The sequence below is a fragment of the Siniperca chuatsi genome, linkage group LG18 (assembly GCF_020085105.1).
Source record: "Siniperca chuatsi isolate FFG_IHB_CAS linkage group LG18, ASM2008510v1, whole genome shotgun sequence".
NCBI lineage: Eukaryota > Metazoa > Chordata > Actinopteri > Centrarchiformes > Sinipercidae > Siniperca > Siniperca chuatsi.
In genome coordinates, this window is record NC_058059.1 from 22,866,542 (window position 1) to 22,882,931 (window position 16,390).

The 16,390-nt window shown below is 39.4% G+C and overlaps 1 protein-coding gene across 18 annotated transcripts in view; it reads right to left on the reverse strand.

Annotated features, from left to right (window-relative positions):
- Nucleotides 1–16,390, reverse strand: part of LOC122866084 (transcription factor 4-like) — a 267,666-nt gene that overhangs the window by 49,653 nt on the left and 201,623 nt on the right. For 11 of the 18 annotated variants that reach the window (XM_044175260.1, XM_044175258.1, XM_044175263.1 and 8 more), the window contains 3 exons: nt 8,201–8,306; nt 7,037–7,185; nt 5,517–5,667 (listed from right to left, as the gene is read on the reverse strand). In XM_044175260.1, coding sequence (XP_044031195.1) covers nt 5,517–5,667; nt 7,037–7,185; nt 8,201–8,306 — 406 coding nt within the window. The remainder of the gene's footprint in view (nt 1–5,516; nt 5,668–7,036; nt 7,186–8,200; nt 8,307–16,390) is intronic. The other 7 variants (XM_044175256.1, XM_044175250.1, XM_044175261.1 and 4 more) reach the window with 1 other exon arrangement.

Sequence of the window (16,390 nt, forward strand, 5' to 3'; positions counted from 1 at the left end):
CCTCTGACCTCTGACCATCTCCACATTTAAGAGTAGGCTTAAGACTTTCCTCTTTGATAAAGCTTATTTAGGGCTGGCTTGGGTGAGCCCTGAACCATCCCTTAGTTATGCTGCTATAGGCCTAGACTGCCGGGAGACTTCCCATGATGCACCTCTTTCCTCTCTCCTTCTCTCCCTCTCCATCTGTATGCATTTTTATTCCATTACTGCATGTTACTAACTAGACACTTAGTAACTTGGTAACCTCGGTTACTAACAACTCCCGTAGTTCTGTGCTTTCTCGTTTCTCTCCTCTCTCCTTCTGTCGCTTTCAGCAGGTATTTCTGCCTCCGGAGCTGCAGAGTCTGGATCTGTGGTTGTGGGCCACTTGCTGTCCCCGTGTTCCTGCTAGACAAGTGCTACTACAGTTGTTGTTATTGGCTCTTATACTTTCTAATACTGTCATTATTTTTCCTATAGCTGTCATTCCTATTATTACTATTAATTTATTAATATTACCACTACAATTACATTATTACTATTTTACAAAATTCTAGGTAGCATTTGCATTGTGCCTCCCTCTCCCCCACCCCCCATCCCCAAAACTCTCTCTCTCTCTCTTAAAACCTAACATGGCAGCCGCAGCCGCAGCCGCAGCCGCAGCCGCCCACCATTGAGTCTGGTTCTGCTCGAGGTTTCTGCCTGTTAAAAAGGAAGTTTTTCCTTGCCACTGTCGCCAAGTGCTTGCTCACGGTGGAATTTGTTGGGTCTCTGTAAATAATATTATAAAGAGTACAGTCTAGACCTGCTCTATAGAAAAAAGTGCAATGAGATAACTTCTGTTATGAATTGGCGCTATATAAATAAAACTGAATTTAATTGAATTGACCTGCAGTTCCTTTGCTGTGTCCCAATTCCATATTACACATTAGTTTTATACACTGTGTACTATATATTAGTTTTCATAGCATACTGTTTTTACAGTTAGTATACAAGAAATCAATGTACTTTAACTTTTTGTACTAACAGGCAATTATGCAATATGTGCACTGACAGACCAACTTTGCAAAACTAAAAGAAAACCAAACTGTTTTTCAAAATATTTAATGGTTTTTCTTCTTCATAGAGCTGTCTCATCACCATCCACAATTATAATTTTTTGCAGCTGCGAGTAGCTCCTCTATTTCCTCTGGGCATTGCATTGTGGGACCATCAACAGCACAATAATTAATCAAGCATTTTTTAAAGTCTGCATGCTGATTTTTTGACTATACTTAAAACCTAGTAAAGTAGGAGTTCATGGTGTTCATTGAAATGCATGACCAAGCTGGAGATTTAATCCTCTGACCTTGATCATTTTATTTCTAAATCTAACAATAATCCTTATACTACTTCAAATGGACTTCAAATGATATTGCACCCTCTTTTGAGAATGAAACACTCACGCGCTGAGGACTGAAAGGTGACTGTTTCTTCACAAAGAACAGCAGCTGTGGTCAACTAACAAATATTTTCATTGTCGATATTTAACTTAATATAATCTAGGACAAGGAAAAGCAGCAAATCCTCATATTTGAGAAATTGGAATCATAAAATGTTGGGCATTTTGTCTTGAAAATTGACTTGAATGATTAATCGATTATCAAAATAATTGCTGATTTATTTTCTCTCGATTGACTAATCTATTAATCAACTAATCGTTGCAGCTACACTGAAGCTTTGCATATCATTCCTCTGGTAGTAATCCACTTCAGTATGTTCCAGTCACTTACTTTTTCACCACAATATAGATACGCCCAACACTGTCGAACTTGCAAGCAGCTATGTGTGTTGGTTTGGCCACATTAAATGGTCTCACCTGCTACACGTCATTGAGATCTGACTGTATGAGTCTGTTTTGTTGATAGAGAAAATGACGATGATGATGTTTTAGTGACGTACCCGAGAGGCAATAAGTAAACTACAATAGGAATTAACACCAACGAGTGGGACATACTGATCATACAGATGGACAGTGAAGGGAATTTTGCTACAGGAGGTTTGACAATGTCTATGGACATTTTCATACTTTCAATGTGAACACTGCTCGTTATTAAAATCAATTATAACTGACACGAATCCATAGCGACCGCAGCTGCTGTTCTCTGTAAAGAGAACTCACTCACTTGTTTACTATGTAGTACAAAATCAGACCAAGGTAGAGAAATGTCTGTAAACACTGTGCGTCCTTGTTTAAGCGTTCATGTGTGCACACACGTATCATATGTTTATACTTAAACAACAGCGTCATGTTTTTTATTAGGTTCATCTTGTGTTTACACTCATGTGCTCTGGCTCGTGTGTGTGTGTGTATGTGTGTGTGTGTGTGTGTGTGTGTGTGTGTGTGTGTGAGTGTGATATCTTTGTGGAATGTTGGAGATGTCTTCCCATGAAAACAAACTTTCAATCTGTTTCTTATTGCTGTCTTATTTGTTCTATGGGACTCAAAACAAGGGGTTGTTGGGCCTCACACGTGTGGAGAACAAAAGACAGCGGCCAAGTTGGGAAAGGCAAAGCCTTGACCCAAGGACTGAATGCGAAACAAAGGCCAGACAGTGAAACGGCGCCGAGTCTCCACCAGCCATTAATTCACACCTAGACACGATATTTCAACTTGAATCCAAACACTGGATTTCTGCTGGACAACACGCCAGCCGCAGCACAGCTCCATAAAGCCGAGCGCACCATGCTGCTTGACGTCTTTCCATTGTAGCCTCGGTTACTTCAGGAGACTCTCACGTGAACTTTAACTCCCGAAGGAAAGTCTCAACTTGCTGGATGAGCAACAGACAGTTTTGGGTTTGCTGAACACACTTTTGATCCTGATCATTATTCCCCATAACGTTCCCGTACCTGCATAAGGAAGATTCAGGTTTTACTGCTTCTTCACAGAGAGAAAGACCGCAGCTGAGCCTCTCTCTCTCTCCCCACTGAAAGTCGACTGCTGCTCCCTCGCTGCCACACGAAGGAACAGTTATGCCGTTGAACCCGCTAACAGTGCAGATTTCACCAGGCAACGAAATGGACTGACACATTAAATTGCTAATCAAGAGAAATTTCAAGTAAGAGGCTTGTGTCTGGGCAGAGATAGATTTTATAACTGTGTGTTATTTCATCTAAGCTTCATTGTTGTGAATTGTGCTTTTCTTATTGTGGGACGTAACGGATTGCTGTGTCCTGTTTTGCTGTGTGTTTTCATGCTTAGCACATTCCATTGTATATCGGTACCACGCTGTTGGACAGTTTAACTGTGTTAAAGTGCTAACATCACCATGTTAACATGCTCACAATGACAATGCTAACATGCTTAACAGGTATGATGTTTACCATGATAACTATCTTAGTTTAGTGTGTTAGCATGCTAACATTTTATAATTAGCACTAAACATAAAATACAGCTGAGACTGATGAGAATGTCATTAGTTTTTATGTATTTGGTCATTTGGTCCAAAGTATTGGACAAATTAAAAATTTGACCTGATTGCGCTAGATAGAAAGTCAGGAGATCACCAAGGTTATTACAATTCATCCAGGGCAACTGTGGCTTAGTGGTAGAGCGGGTTGTCCACCAAACGGAAGGTCGGCGGTTTGATCCCAGCTTCCCCCAGCCTACATGTCGGAGTGTCCTTGGGCAAGACACTGAACCTCAAATTGCACTTTCCGTGCACGGCTTAGTGCCGAATCCGCTCTCATCAAAGTGAAAAACGATATTTTACTTACAGCTGATGCTAGTGTGTGTGAATGATTAGTTTCTTTCAACTGATGAGCAGTTGGCACCTGCCAACTGTCAGTCAGTGTGTGAATGTGATATGTAGTTAAAGCGCTTTGAGTAAGCAGAAAGACTAGAAAGGCGCTATATAAGTACAGTTCATTTACCATTTGAGCTCTGCATTTGACACTGTGGATCACTCCATCCTATTGGATTGCCCTGAAAAGTGTGTTGACATCAGGGACACTGTTCTAAAATGGTTCAATCAGAACTTTCTCAGCGGTCATGGGTAATGCCTCCTCTTCTGTGGCACCTCTTGGCCTCTTGTTGTTCTGTATATATATGCTACCACTGGGACAAATCATAAATAAACACAAAATCCAGTACCATTGTTATGCAGATGACACACAAATCTATGTACCATTAAAAACCAGTGAAGAAGGCAATTTTAACCATCTTTTATTCTGTCTGTCAGAAATAAAGTGCTGGATGTCCCAAAACAATCTCCAGCTAAACGAAAACATTAAATAATTCTCTTTGGTCCCCCAAGGTCCATCCCTACTTTACAGAAACATCTTGGATCCCTTTCTCCAAATATCAAACCTGCAGCCAGAAACCTGGGTATAATATTTGACAGTGAACTTTCATTTGAAAAGCAAATTACAAATGTTGTTTGTTCATGTTTTTATCGAATAAGGAGTATCTCAAAGATAAGTTATTTTCTCTCTCGACCTGATCTCGAGAAGGTCATTCATGCTTTTATTTCTTCTCGGTTAGATTATTGTATTTCATTGTATTTGTTTATGGTTTGAACTGAAAAACTATCTCACGCCTTCAGCTGATACAAAACACGGCTGCTTGGATTTTAACAAGGACTAGAAGACAAGATCATATCAGCCTTGTTTTAGCTTCTCTTCATTGGTTACCAGTTAGTTTTAGAAGTGATTTTAAGATCTTACTGATCACTTTTAAACCACTTCATGGTTCAGCTCCCAACTACGCTGCTGAATTGCTGTTCCCTATGAGCCAGGGCGCCGTCACAGATCCTCAGGCAGGGTTCTGCTGGCTGTTCCTGAGTCTAAAGGTGACCGGGCTTTTGCAGTCAGGACCCGTCGGCTCTGGAACTCCCTGGATCTCAGGCTTGTTGAATCAGTGACATCTTTTAAATCACGGTTCAAGACGTATCTTTTTAAAAAAGCCTTTTATTAATTCTAGCACAGCATTTTATTTACCAACATGTTATCTGTTTTATCATTAGTATTTATCTTTACTGTTGGGGGGGTAATGTTTTAATCCTGGTTCAACCATGTAAAGCACTTTGTAACTTTGGTTTTGAAAAGCGATGTATAAATAAAGTTTATTATTATTATAAACATTGCATAAACATTGTAAATCTTGGGATGTTGCATGTGAAATTTATGCTTTTCTTCTTCCTTTAATTAATGGCATCAACTAATGTCATTACCTACACCACTGACTGATTGACAGCAGATGACTTTGCGGTTAAGGTTGCCATTAACACTACATGTAACTTCTCTAAGTGGTAGTGGGGCTGTGTGCCTTTACATTTTCAAGAGTAGAAAGTTTGCCCCATGTGATCAGGCATAAAGAATTCTACGTCTCCTTCAGTAGGCTTCATCCCCCAGAGTCTGTGAGCATAGTAGGTGGGCTAAATCTTGACAGGAAGTAGTAGGAAAGTAGTATTTTATAATTTAACAAAATTTTAAAAAGCACCCGCACCATTTCTTGATATGCATTGCTTCAAGACAAATACACACAGGTGTCTTACCCATGATGCTGTCTGTGCCATTGGTGGGGGCAGTGCAAGAGGCGGTGCTGTAGTGATTGCCCCCTCCCCCACTCCCTCCCCCTCGGTGGAAGCTGGACATAGGAGGAAGGCTGGAGCTGATATCTGCAGACGAGTGTGATGGGTAGCTCTGCTGAGAGACGGACAGAACAAAATGAAACTTTAACAAGAAAAGGACAAACTTACTACAAAACAGGATATATTAATTCCTGTTCCATCTTGGACAGTGTCTCCCACCCACTCCATGACATGCTGGTCAAGCAAAGGAGCACCTTCAGCGAAAGACTCATCCCCCCAAAATGCACCACAGAGCGCCACAGGAAGTCATTCCTGCCTGTGGCCATCAAACTCTTTAACTCCTCCCTCTAAGTGTAGTCTGTATGACCCTAGGTCACTAAACTGGACATTGATCGTTACATCTCTGCAATACTTGACATAATTGTGCAATATTCTGTGTACTACTCCTGTGCAATATTTTAGTTTAAAATTCCCTATTTATTGATGTTGATATTACTCATACCTCTATTACTGCTGTGCAATATCCGCTGTCTCATTATAATCTTAATAAGCTACACTTAACTTCACAGTTCATGCACTATTACCTTATACCGTATTATTATCATCAACCGGTAAACCCACTTTGTACTTCACACTTATTTTATTTTATACTTATACCCACTTGGTACTTAATTTATTTTCTGAACTGTATTATAGTGTATTACATTTTTTGCTAGTACTTCTATTCCTGTGTGCACTGACGTAAAGGTGAGCTGCTGTAACAAAAGAGTTTCCCCTCGGGGATCAATAAAGTATTTCTGATTCTGATTACATTGGAACAAAATAAAAATAAAAAAAACAAAGGTGATAAACATGAAGCCTCTCCACTGGGTAATTACACAGAGCTCTTACTAGTTTGAAAGAACTACCATCTAATGCCCGTTGACAGATTTACAGCTTCACATTTGAGTACAATTTATAAATGTCACGAGTCGTAAAAACATTTTGCTTACTACTGATAGAATTAACAAACGTTTGTTGCTTATAAATGTATGACTTTACCAGGAATGTGGCTGTGATTTTAAATTCAATAACTAATTACCATAGTTTCTTTAGTTACTTTAAATTGTTGTTTATCAGTCTGGTTTCCCATGTCATTGGCCTGAAATAACACCATCTAGTTGTTCAACAAATGAGTCAACATTTCCTGGTGTTGTCATTTTGTCAAACAAGGACTAAATTTTTGCCTCCAAGGACAACCAAGATCTGAATTACATTGTTATTTAATTATTATGTAAGAGTATTTTCAGGGCTGCCCTAAGCTGTTTGACTCCATCAGCTTAATTTGATACACCCATACAACCAATTTTGTTGTCAGTAATTTTGCCCAAGTATATGTATGTAAACTACATTTAATCTCTGGAGTGACTTACTGGGAGGAAAGTATCACCTGTCCTGTACAAACCCTGGTCTTTATATACACTGTGATTGACAGCTCTACTCACCAATCTGTCATGAGGGTGAATCCCGCAGTAGGAGGAGCTCTGGGCGGGGCCGTGGGCCGAGTTCCCGCTCCCCAGCATGCTGCCGTGGTAACCCTGTTGGCCCATACTGCTACTACTGCTGCTCCAGGGATCGCCACTGTGGTGACCGTCTGATAGAGACACACAGAGAGACATAGAGAGGGACATGTGATGTGCTGTATGATGGTTTGAGATCAGTTTCATCTCTGTGCAGGCCACAAGTTAAAAACATACTGAGGTTTCTCTCTGCTGGTAAACCTTCCTGTGACTCACTCAAGTGTGTCTACATACAGTTTAGTAATCCGACCCACTTTATGCAGTAACCTGATTTCAGAAAACATCCATATAAATGGGACACCTGGTTTTCTTCTTCAGTTTTAGGAATAACCCGGTTAACACAGATTTGTGCTGGACAAAACTGATTTCTGGGACCATTTGTACCTTTATTGATGTCAGTAAAAAGATTTTGGAGTGTGTGTATTTACATGACAGATACCCAGGTGAGAGGGAAAAAGAGACCGTCTGGAGGGAAATATGAATATTTAAGTCAGTCTGAGCATTTACTGTTTGTAGTCAATAGACATAGACTGGAAACACTCCCCAGCAGTCAAATCTATGTCATCAAAACAAGGTCACAATTCACTCTTCGTTAAGTGTGAACACACATGAACAACCATTATACTACTGTATGTCCACAGAAATCACTTGTTTGATTGACTGGCAGGTGTTTGTTAAAGTCATATAACACCTCAAACAAAGCTCTGGTCAAAAGTTTAACTAACTTTGTATATCAGTGCTAAAAGTATATAAACCTGCAGGTAACCATGGGAACAATTTTTCTGGTTCATTTAACTCTCACAACATCTCAACTTTGTCACTTATTCTAATATGTCAGGACAACTCTTTGCTTTTGACACTTTCACACCAAAAGCAAGCATGTGTTCTTGCTGTTACAATAACTAATAAAATATATGACAAACCTTTTGAGGATTTTGGTATAAGAACCTCTTTTAGCTCGGGGAGCTCGAGCTCATTTCGTCTGTGATCCAGTATCCACAATGAGCTCAGAAATCCACTGCAGGGAGTTTTGATGAGGGACAGACCGTGTGAGTGTGTGTGTGTGTGTGTGTGTGTGTGCATGAGTACCTGGCATGAAGAATGAGCTAGGGAAGCCAGAGCTGGGAGGTTTGGAGGATGGATAACCCGGTGAGTCCCTGTTGTAGTCGGCTGTACTGGCAGACGGAGCGTACACCTGCAACACAAACACAAAAACACACAACGTCATTCAGAAGTCTGCACTCTGATCAAAATACAACTTATTCTCATCAAAAGCTCACAGCCAAACACGACCTGACAAAAACTTCCATTCTCTCATTTTCCTCTTTTGAGGCTCAGCAGGAATCAGCTTCAGACGTAGCTTCAGGCTTATTTCAAGTTTAGAAGATTATGTTGTACGTGTTTGACTATTTAGCTTATTTGTTTGTACTTTTATAAATAAAATAAAGTTTATAAATTATTTTTAAAAATATTTTCAAATGACGTATTCTGTAAAAAAATGCAGAATTTTAAACATTTAAGGTTTTAAAAAAAGATCAATATTAAATATATTAAAGCTATGTAAATTAAGGTGGTAAAAAATGATCTTCTTGTTTTTACATTTTGCTGAATGATTCAATTTTTAAACTTAAGGGTAAACATTATTTTATGTTTCTTATTTTCTAAAAAAGTTTGATTTTTAAACAAAAAGGAAAAAAGCAGTATATATATAACTTATAAAATATACACTTTTTAAGCACTCTTATTTTCTTTTTAAAAAGCAGAAAAACATAAAAATCCACAACATAAAAACTACATTGGTGGCCATGGTAACTGCATCAATTGTATCCACAGTGCCAAGCACTTATGCTGCAATGACTATAACATAGTTTCTAACAAATACAAGAGCCACAACATATCTTCTGCCAGTCCTCCTCTCATTCAGACTAGTTTGATGACTAAAACAGGAACAAAGCAATGATTTTCGGAGCGACTCCTCTTAGAGGGGCAGCAATCATGCAGCAAACATGCGCTAAAACGTGAGACTGCAAGCAGAACCAGCAGCCTGTCATCACTCAAAACAGGTAACGTTCTTCCTCAGCAACACAGCGGCTGCATGAGAACACAATGCCTGTGTTTGGTCATGCCTTCGACTGGGGGTCCCCACAGCATGCCTCTGTGTGTGCGTGTGTGTACATAGCGTGCGAACACTCAGCCATGACGCTAGCTTGCGCAGCATGACGCAAACCCTGGAACAGCTGTTGAAAGCACATTTCTCTCACTGTCTCCCCCACTGATTCACATCAAAATGAAAAACCCGTTCCATAGCTACACCTAATCTACCTCAATCCCCTAAAAAAAACATGGGTTGCTTTGTTAACTTTAGAGTTTTTGCATATGGATGGAACACAGATGTGATAAAACACAGACAGACAAAATAAAAGAAAAAGATGAAAAAAAACAAACACTTGGGGGCATTATAAAAAACATCATCTCGCTTCCCACACTTCCTTAGAAAAATTATTAAAAACAGAAAACAGCCTAAAACAGTTTCTGTCAAACAAAAACTTGACTTTTTACAGATCACTATAAGCTCACTGACTGGCTGGCTTTTACTTCTGAGGGGAAAAACTGGCACTGATTTCCTTTGCATTACTGTCCTGTACTCTCACTGGTAAAAGATCTTCAGGACACAGTGGGACCATACAGAGATCTAAGAAGGAATCAGATCAGAGACTCTTGCAACTTTCAAACTGACAAACTGGCAATCATACCTTTTTTTCTGTAGCAAATAGCCAGCTGTGCACAGGTGTGAAAATGGATTGAACAAGAAGAGACATAAGCTGATAGACAGTGGCTGCATTCAGTTCCACATTAGCATGTGGTCTTCCCTTGATGTCTTTGCTTCAGTAGGCCCCCTGGTGATGAACTTTGCAACATACAAAAAGTGAGCCCCTCTGGTTCTCAGGAAAGGAACAAGGGATTAAACAAGGATGAGTTTTAGCCTGGGTGTAGTTACTCTTTAGATCACAGTGGCACAGCTGGTATTCAACACACACTAGGAACTGTGACTACCTGCCAGGTACCTGTAAATTATTTTTGGTAACCTGTTTTTTGATCTTGTTATTGATGAAGTCAATACCATGACAAGTGTTTTGCCTGCCAGTTAGCCACTCTAAAAAAGTACGTAGAACTTGATTTTTCAATGTTGTAGACGCCTAATTCAACCTTGCTCTAGGAGTAAGTCTTGGCCTCAAAGGACCATACCAGTGGTTTTGCATGTTTGAGCCTCTTTACCTCCGTTCATGTTCACTTTACAGACATTTGATCAGCCCACTAGCCCAGTATAACATTTATATTGGATGATTCCGTACCTCATGATTCACGTCCAATGCCATTGTTCAGTGCCAATGCAGGAAGTAGTGTGTCCTTTATGTAGTAACCATAGTTTATTTGTCATAACCATAATCTTTTCCTAACCTTTACCTTAGCATAGTTGCCATGTGTGATATTGTAGAAAGCAAGAATCTTAAAAATGTTGGCACTGTACATAAAAAAAACATTGGTATTGAACATAACCCAGGGTTTTGCAGAATCATCCAGTATCGGCTATAGGGTTGCCATGCTGCTGTGTCTTATTAATTTGAATGTATTTTTTCTATATTTTGATACATTTCTGTATGTTAGAATCTGTAAGTTTAATGTAATGCAAACCTTTCAAATGAATATGTGCTTTAACTGCATTACGATGTAATGATAGTGGGTCTAATGGGTCTGGGTAAGACTTAATGTTTAATGTGATGGATTACACAACTCAAGTAAGTTTCAACCAGTAGCTATACAGCATGTATTTGAAAATATTGAAAATAAGTTGCAAATACACAGGTATGGTCCTTTAATCCCCTGCCACTAGTGAGGCAATTGTAGACTTCAATTAATCCATGTGTTCACAGTGTTTTGTCACACACAGTAACTGTCCCGTTGCTTCTGTCAAGTAAAAGCTGTGTTCCAGAGCATAGCCTTGTGTCGACTGTGTTTACTTCCTGAAACGGCTGGTCGCGGAAAGACGCCGACACAACGATAAACACCACAACAATCAGGACGTCTGAGGAGCAGGGAACACTGGGAACTGTGGGAATGAAAGGCTGAGGTCAGGAAACACACACCAACCCACACACACACACACACACACACACACACACACAAACTTGCAGACATACAAACTTAAATACACAGATGTAAGGTGCTAAGAGAAACTAATCAGCTGGGAGAGGTTGGTAAATTCCCACAATGCACCTTGCAGGAGTTTTAAGGATCCAAAGCCTTCAGTCTCCGCGCGCACACACACACACACGCGCACACGCACACACACACACACACAGTGTCTGTAGATGTCATTAGAGCTAAACTAAAATCCGCTCAAACATCCTCCTCCTCCTCCTCTTCCCCTCTGAGAACTGAGTTTGTCCTCTGATGATAAAACCACATTTACTGACCCAAAGCCTGTACAAGAAAATCCACACACACACAAACACACGCCCGTTTGTGTTGTTCCTGCTGAAAATATTTAGATTTATGTCTCTTGTCGTGCAGGCATATTTTCCCATTGAATGTGTTGTAAGACTGGTGACGAAAGACTGTGATTTGTGCGTGCATGTGTATTTATGTAAGAGTGTCTGTGCGTGTTTGTGTGTGTGTGTGTGTGTGTGTTACAGACAGACAGGAACAGGTGCAGAGTGTGTTCAAGTCTGAGGAATGCAGAGAGACACAATAACAACCTCACTTCCTGCAGTCTGTAACACACACACATACACACACACTCACACACACACACACACACACAGAACAGTATCAGTATTCCCACAGTTAGGGAGCGGACCTCGAGCCAATCAGAGAAACCCTGGACAGTGTTGTCATTTCACTGACAACTGGCAAACCGCAAACCAGAGAAAAATAATGTGAACCACAATAGAAACCAGTGTATCTCCAATCAATAACATTCATATGCAGCTATTTTCCTTAACATGTCTCCGTTAGGTATTATGACAAAAACCTTGTTTAGTTGCTTAGGTCAAATAGTTAATCTGTGTATATAATCATTGTAGAATGGGTTGAAAATATTAGGATTTCTACTACAGTAGAAAAAAGAACAGAAACTAGTCCAACCAGCTCTCTGTGCCACAACAGAAACACAGTAGAAACCATCGGAACCAGTTCTGTACGATATAGGAGCCACATGGAAACTAGTTGAACCAGTTCTCTATGTAGAAAAACTATAAAAACAAGTGGAACCACTTCTGCAAAGTTGTAGTTATGTGACAATAAGAATGCAGAAAAAGACAGTAAAACCCGTTCTGAGTATTGTGACAGAAACATTGAAAAAAACAGTGGTACCAGTTGTGTAAAATTTTGATCTGTACCATAACAGAAACACAATAGAACTCAGTGGAACCATCTCTGTATCACTGAACCAGTTTAACCAGATCTGTAAAACTATGATCTGTACCACAGGGGAACAACAGAAACCAGGTTTTTGTACCACAACAGACACACAATACCAACCACTGAAATTAGTTATTGCGATGATAGAAACCTAATTGAAACTAGTGGAATCAGCTCCTTACGATAACTGGTTAACTAGTTTTATGAAATAGTTATTGTATCACTATCAAACCGTAATATAAACCTGTGGAAAGAGTATTCTGTACGATGGTAGAAACAACAGAAACCAGTGGAACCACTTGAAGATTTCTGATCTGTAACAAAGCAGAAACAGAACAAATACTGCTCAAACACGTGTCTGATCGACAATAGAAACACAACAGAAACCAGTCAAACCAGTTCTCTGTACAAAGACAGAAACACAGTAAAAAGCAGTAGAACCAGTTCTGTACAATAGTTATTGTGTCACAATAGAAATGCAACAGAACCCAGTCAAACTAGTTCTCAATACCAAACACGTGACAAAACATAATCAGTGGAACCAGTTGTGAAAAATTATGATCTGTACCACAATAGAAACAGAACATACAGCACCCAAACGAGGTTCCTGTACTACAACAGAAACACAATGGAACCACTGGAGCCAGTACAATAAGAGCTGCATTGAAACTAGTTGAACTAGTTATCTGTGTAATGATAGAAGCACAATAGAAAAGAGTGTCTTTGTACAATAAACAGAATGGAAATTCATTGAAGCAGTTTGGAAACCTATGATCTGTACAACAATACAGAAACAATAGAAACCTGTTCTTTTCTTTGTACAACAACAGAAACCACTCCAAATCACAGCACTTATGTACAATAGTTATTATTCCATAGTAAAAACCTCATAGAAACCACAGAGCAAGTTCCTTACAATATGACTGAATAAGAAACAATCAAACCAGCTTAGTAAAAGTTATTTTATCACAATAGAACCTGAAGTGAAACCAATCAAACCAGTCCAATGTGCCACAATCGAGTCATAATAAAAACATTTGAACTAGTGTAAAATTATGATATGTACTGCAGTAGAAACAGAATAGAAACCACTCAAACCAGTTCTCTGCGCCATAGTAGAACAACAATGGAAACCAGTGGAACCAGTTCTGTACAAAAGCACATAGAAACAAGTCAAATCAGTTCTGTGTGGAATGATAGAAACACAATAGAAACCAGGAGAAACAGTTCTGTAGTTATTATTTTACAACAGAAACCTGGTAGAATCCAGTAAAACCAATTCCCTGCATAGAACAATAATACAAACCAGTTGAACCTGTTTACCAGAACAATGACAGATACTAGTAATAGAAACCAGTGGAGAAAATTATCATCTGCAACACAGTAGAAACCCTGATAGAATCCAGTAGAAGCGGTTGTGTAACCTCCCGCTGTGCCGTGATGTTTGACAGATTGAGAGAATCTTCACAGAACACGAAACATCACAGATTTCTTCAAAGCTTCGCTCTGCGTCGCCCCCAGCAACAAGACGAGAGAATAAAGATGCATTCCACTGAAAACTGATTCCTCATGGAGCTAACAAAATACACAGACACACACAAAATGTATTCAGAGCAACCAGCTGTGCAACTCACTGACCTAAACCACAGGTACAAACACAACAGAAAAAGCAGCTGACCTTTAATAAGAGAAAGAAAACTAGTAGAAGTCCTCACACTGTACTGATAGCTCCAAAAACAATTAATTAAATAGAGGAACATTTCCATCATGGCTTGCTTTCACCTTTAGTTTGATTTTAGATCCAATATCTGTAAATGTTTTTTGTGCTCTATACTCTATATCTTCAAAAAGAAAATAGTATCATGGGAAATAAGTAGAAATACTAATGAAAAGAAATGAATCATTCAGCTGTTGAGTCCAAAAGATGCCCAAACTGACAAACTGCTTCTTTAACTCAAAGAGGTTAAATTTACACATTTACAAAACAGAAAAAAAAAATCAGCAAACTATCACCTTTGAGACACTATAAACTAATTATATGAATAAACAGCAATAACTGAGAGAAAAAGGGAGCAAAAGAAAAAAAAATGCTGTATCATGACTGTGGAGAAATTATGTTGTAGAGTCAATGCAACATTAAAAAAGAGAGAAAAGAAACAAGAAACTTTATTTTCTCTGCAGTTTCACTTATAACTTGTTGACAGCAATGGAAGTGCTGCTGGGCCTTGAAGGGTTTGTTAGAAAGAGACTGGAAAGATATAGGAAAAACAACAAATGGAACAAAGTGAAGTTGGATGCAGATAAAAAGATGGTAAGTAAACGGAAACAAAAGAGAGAAAAATGGAAAGAGAGTAAAGAAAAGAAGAAAAAGGAGGCTTTTTGTCTTTGTTTAGTGTTTGATGCTCTCTGTTATTGTCTCCAAATGTGGGAAGCATCTGTTCAACCTCTCTGTCTTTCCTTCTCTTTCAGCTCCTCTGCTCCGACAAAAAGAAGGAGGGAAGGATGAGAAAGAGGAGAAGGAGAAGGAAGAAGAGAAAAAGGAGCTCCTACTGCCCTTCCTTCTCTTCTTCCTCAGTACTTTTGACCTTACTAAACTTCCACAGATAGTTAAGATGAGCCTGAAAATATTTGACGTTTTTAACATAAATTACATATGATTACTTTAATTCACTGCCCAAATTAATAAGGCAAAATCCACCACTTTGGAGATGTGGCCATATGCAGCATGCCCAAATAAACAATAAGCTCCATGGGTCATGAACAGAGGAACACTATACATTACACCTTTCTCAAATAACTATGGTTAAACAGTCCATCGGAGACACCGGGTGGGTTGTTGGGGGGGCTATTAAGAGGAAGGAGGAGGGACGATTTTATCATTCGAACGTGGCGATTCAAAGCCACTAAACTCAGTGTGATGCATTATGTGATGCAAAAACTAAATGTGATGCAAAAGCGGTAACTGGACGCAACAGGCTACAAAATGGCCATGTTTCTGGATGACTCTGTGGAGAACGTGATATGGCGAGACTAGCTTCACAAAAACAAGACCAACAGTCTACAGCCATGCTAGCAGCTTTGTCAGGCTGTTACTTAGGCACAGCGGTGCTTTGAGCTAAATGCTAACGCCAGCTGATGTTTACTAAGTATAATTTAGTTTAGCATGTTAGCATGCTAACATTTGCTAATAAAACAAACACAAAGTACAGCTGAAGTTGATAGGAATGTCATTCGTTTTGCAGGTATTTAGTCATAAACCAAGACAATTTTAAATTTTGGCATACTGATAGCTGTTGAGATTTTTCAGTTTGAACCAAATTGGTTGACCTACCGACTGACAGACCTTGCCATCCTTAGATGTCAATGTCTCAAAAGTTCACATTTTCCTGACAAGGACCTCTAGAGGCCAAGGGTGTCTGGGTGGATGAATGGGTTAGCAAAGCTTGGGACTTCGACATGGAAGAATGCTGTTCACCTCTTACCGACAGCCAATGTTGGTTTCTTTTAACTATGACCACAATCTGTCTCCAACCATATCCAAGTAATTTTTGATGCCTAAACCTACCCAAACACTAACCATAGAGTTGGAGGATCAGAAAATGCTCATATGGGTCATTTTGTTTAGTTATTGCAGGATGTCTGTTATGCCCCTGTCTTTTTCAGTCGAGACTTTTAGACCTATTTAGCTCATGGAAGCAGCCTGGCATTACTGAAAGGGCAGAGCCAAATGGGATCACATATACACATGTGCTACAAACTGACTAACCTGAGAGAGAGCTCATTTGTAAAACAAAGGAAGATCAAGTGCTTGCTGAAATATCAACACACACAATTCTTCTTCAGAGAGCCAAACATCAA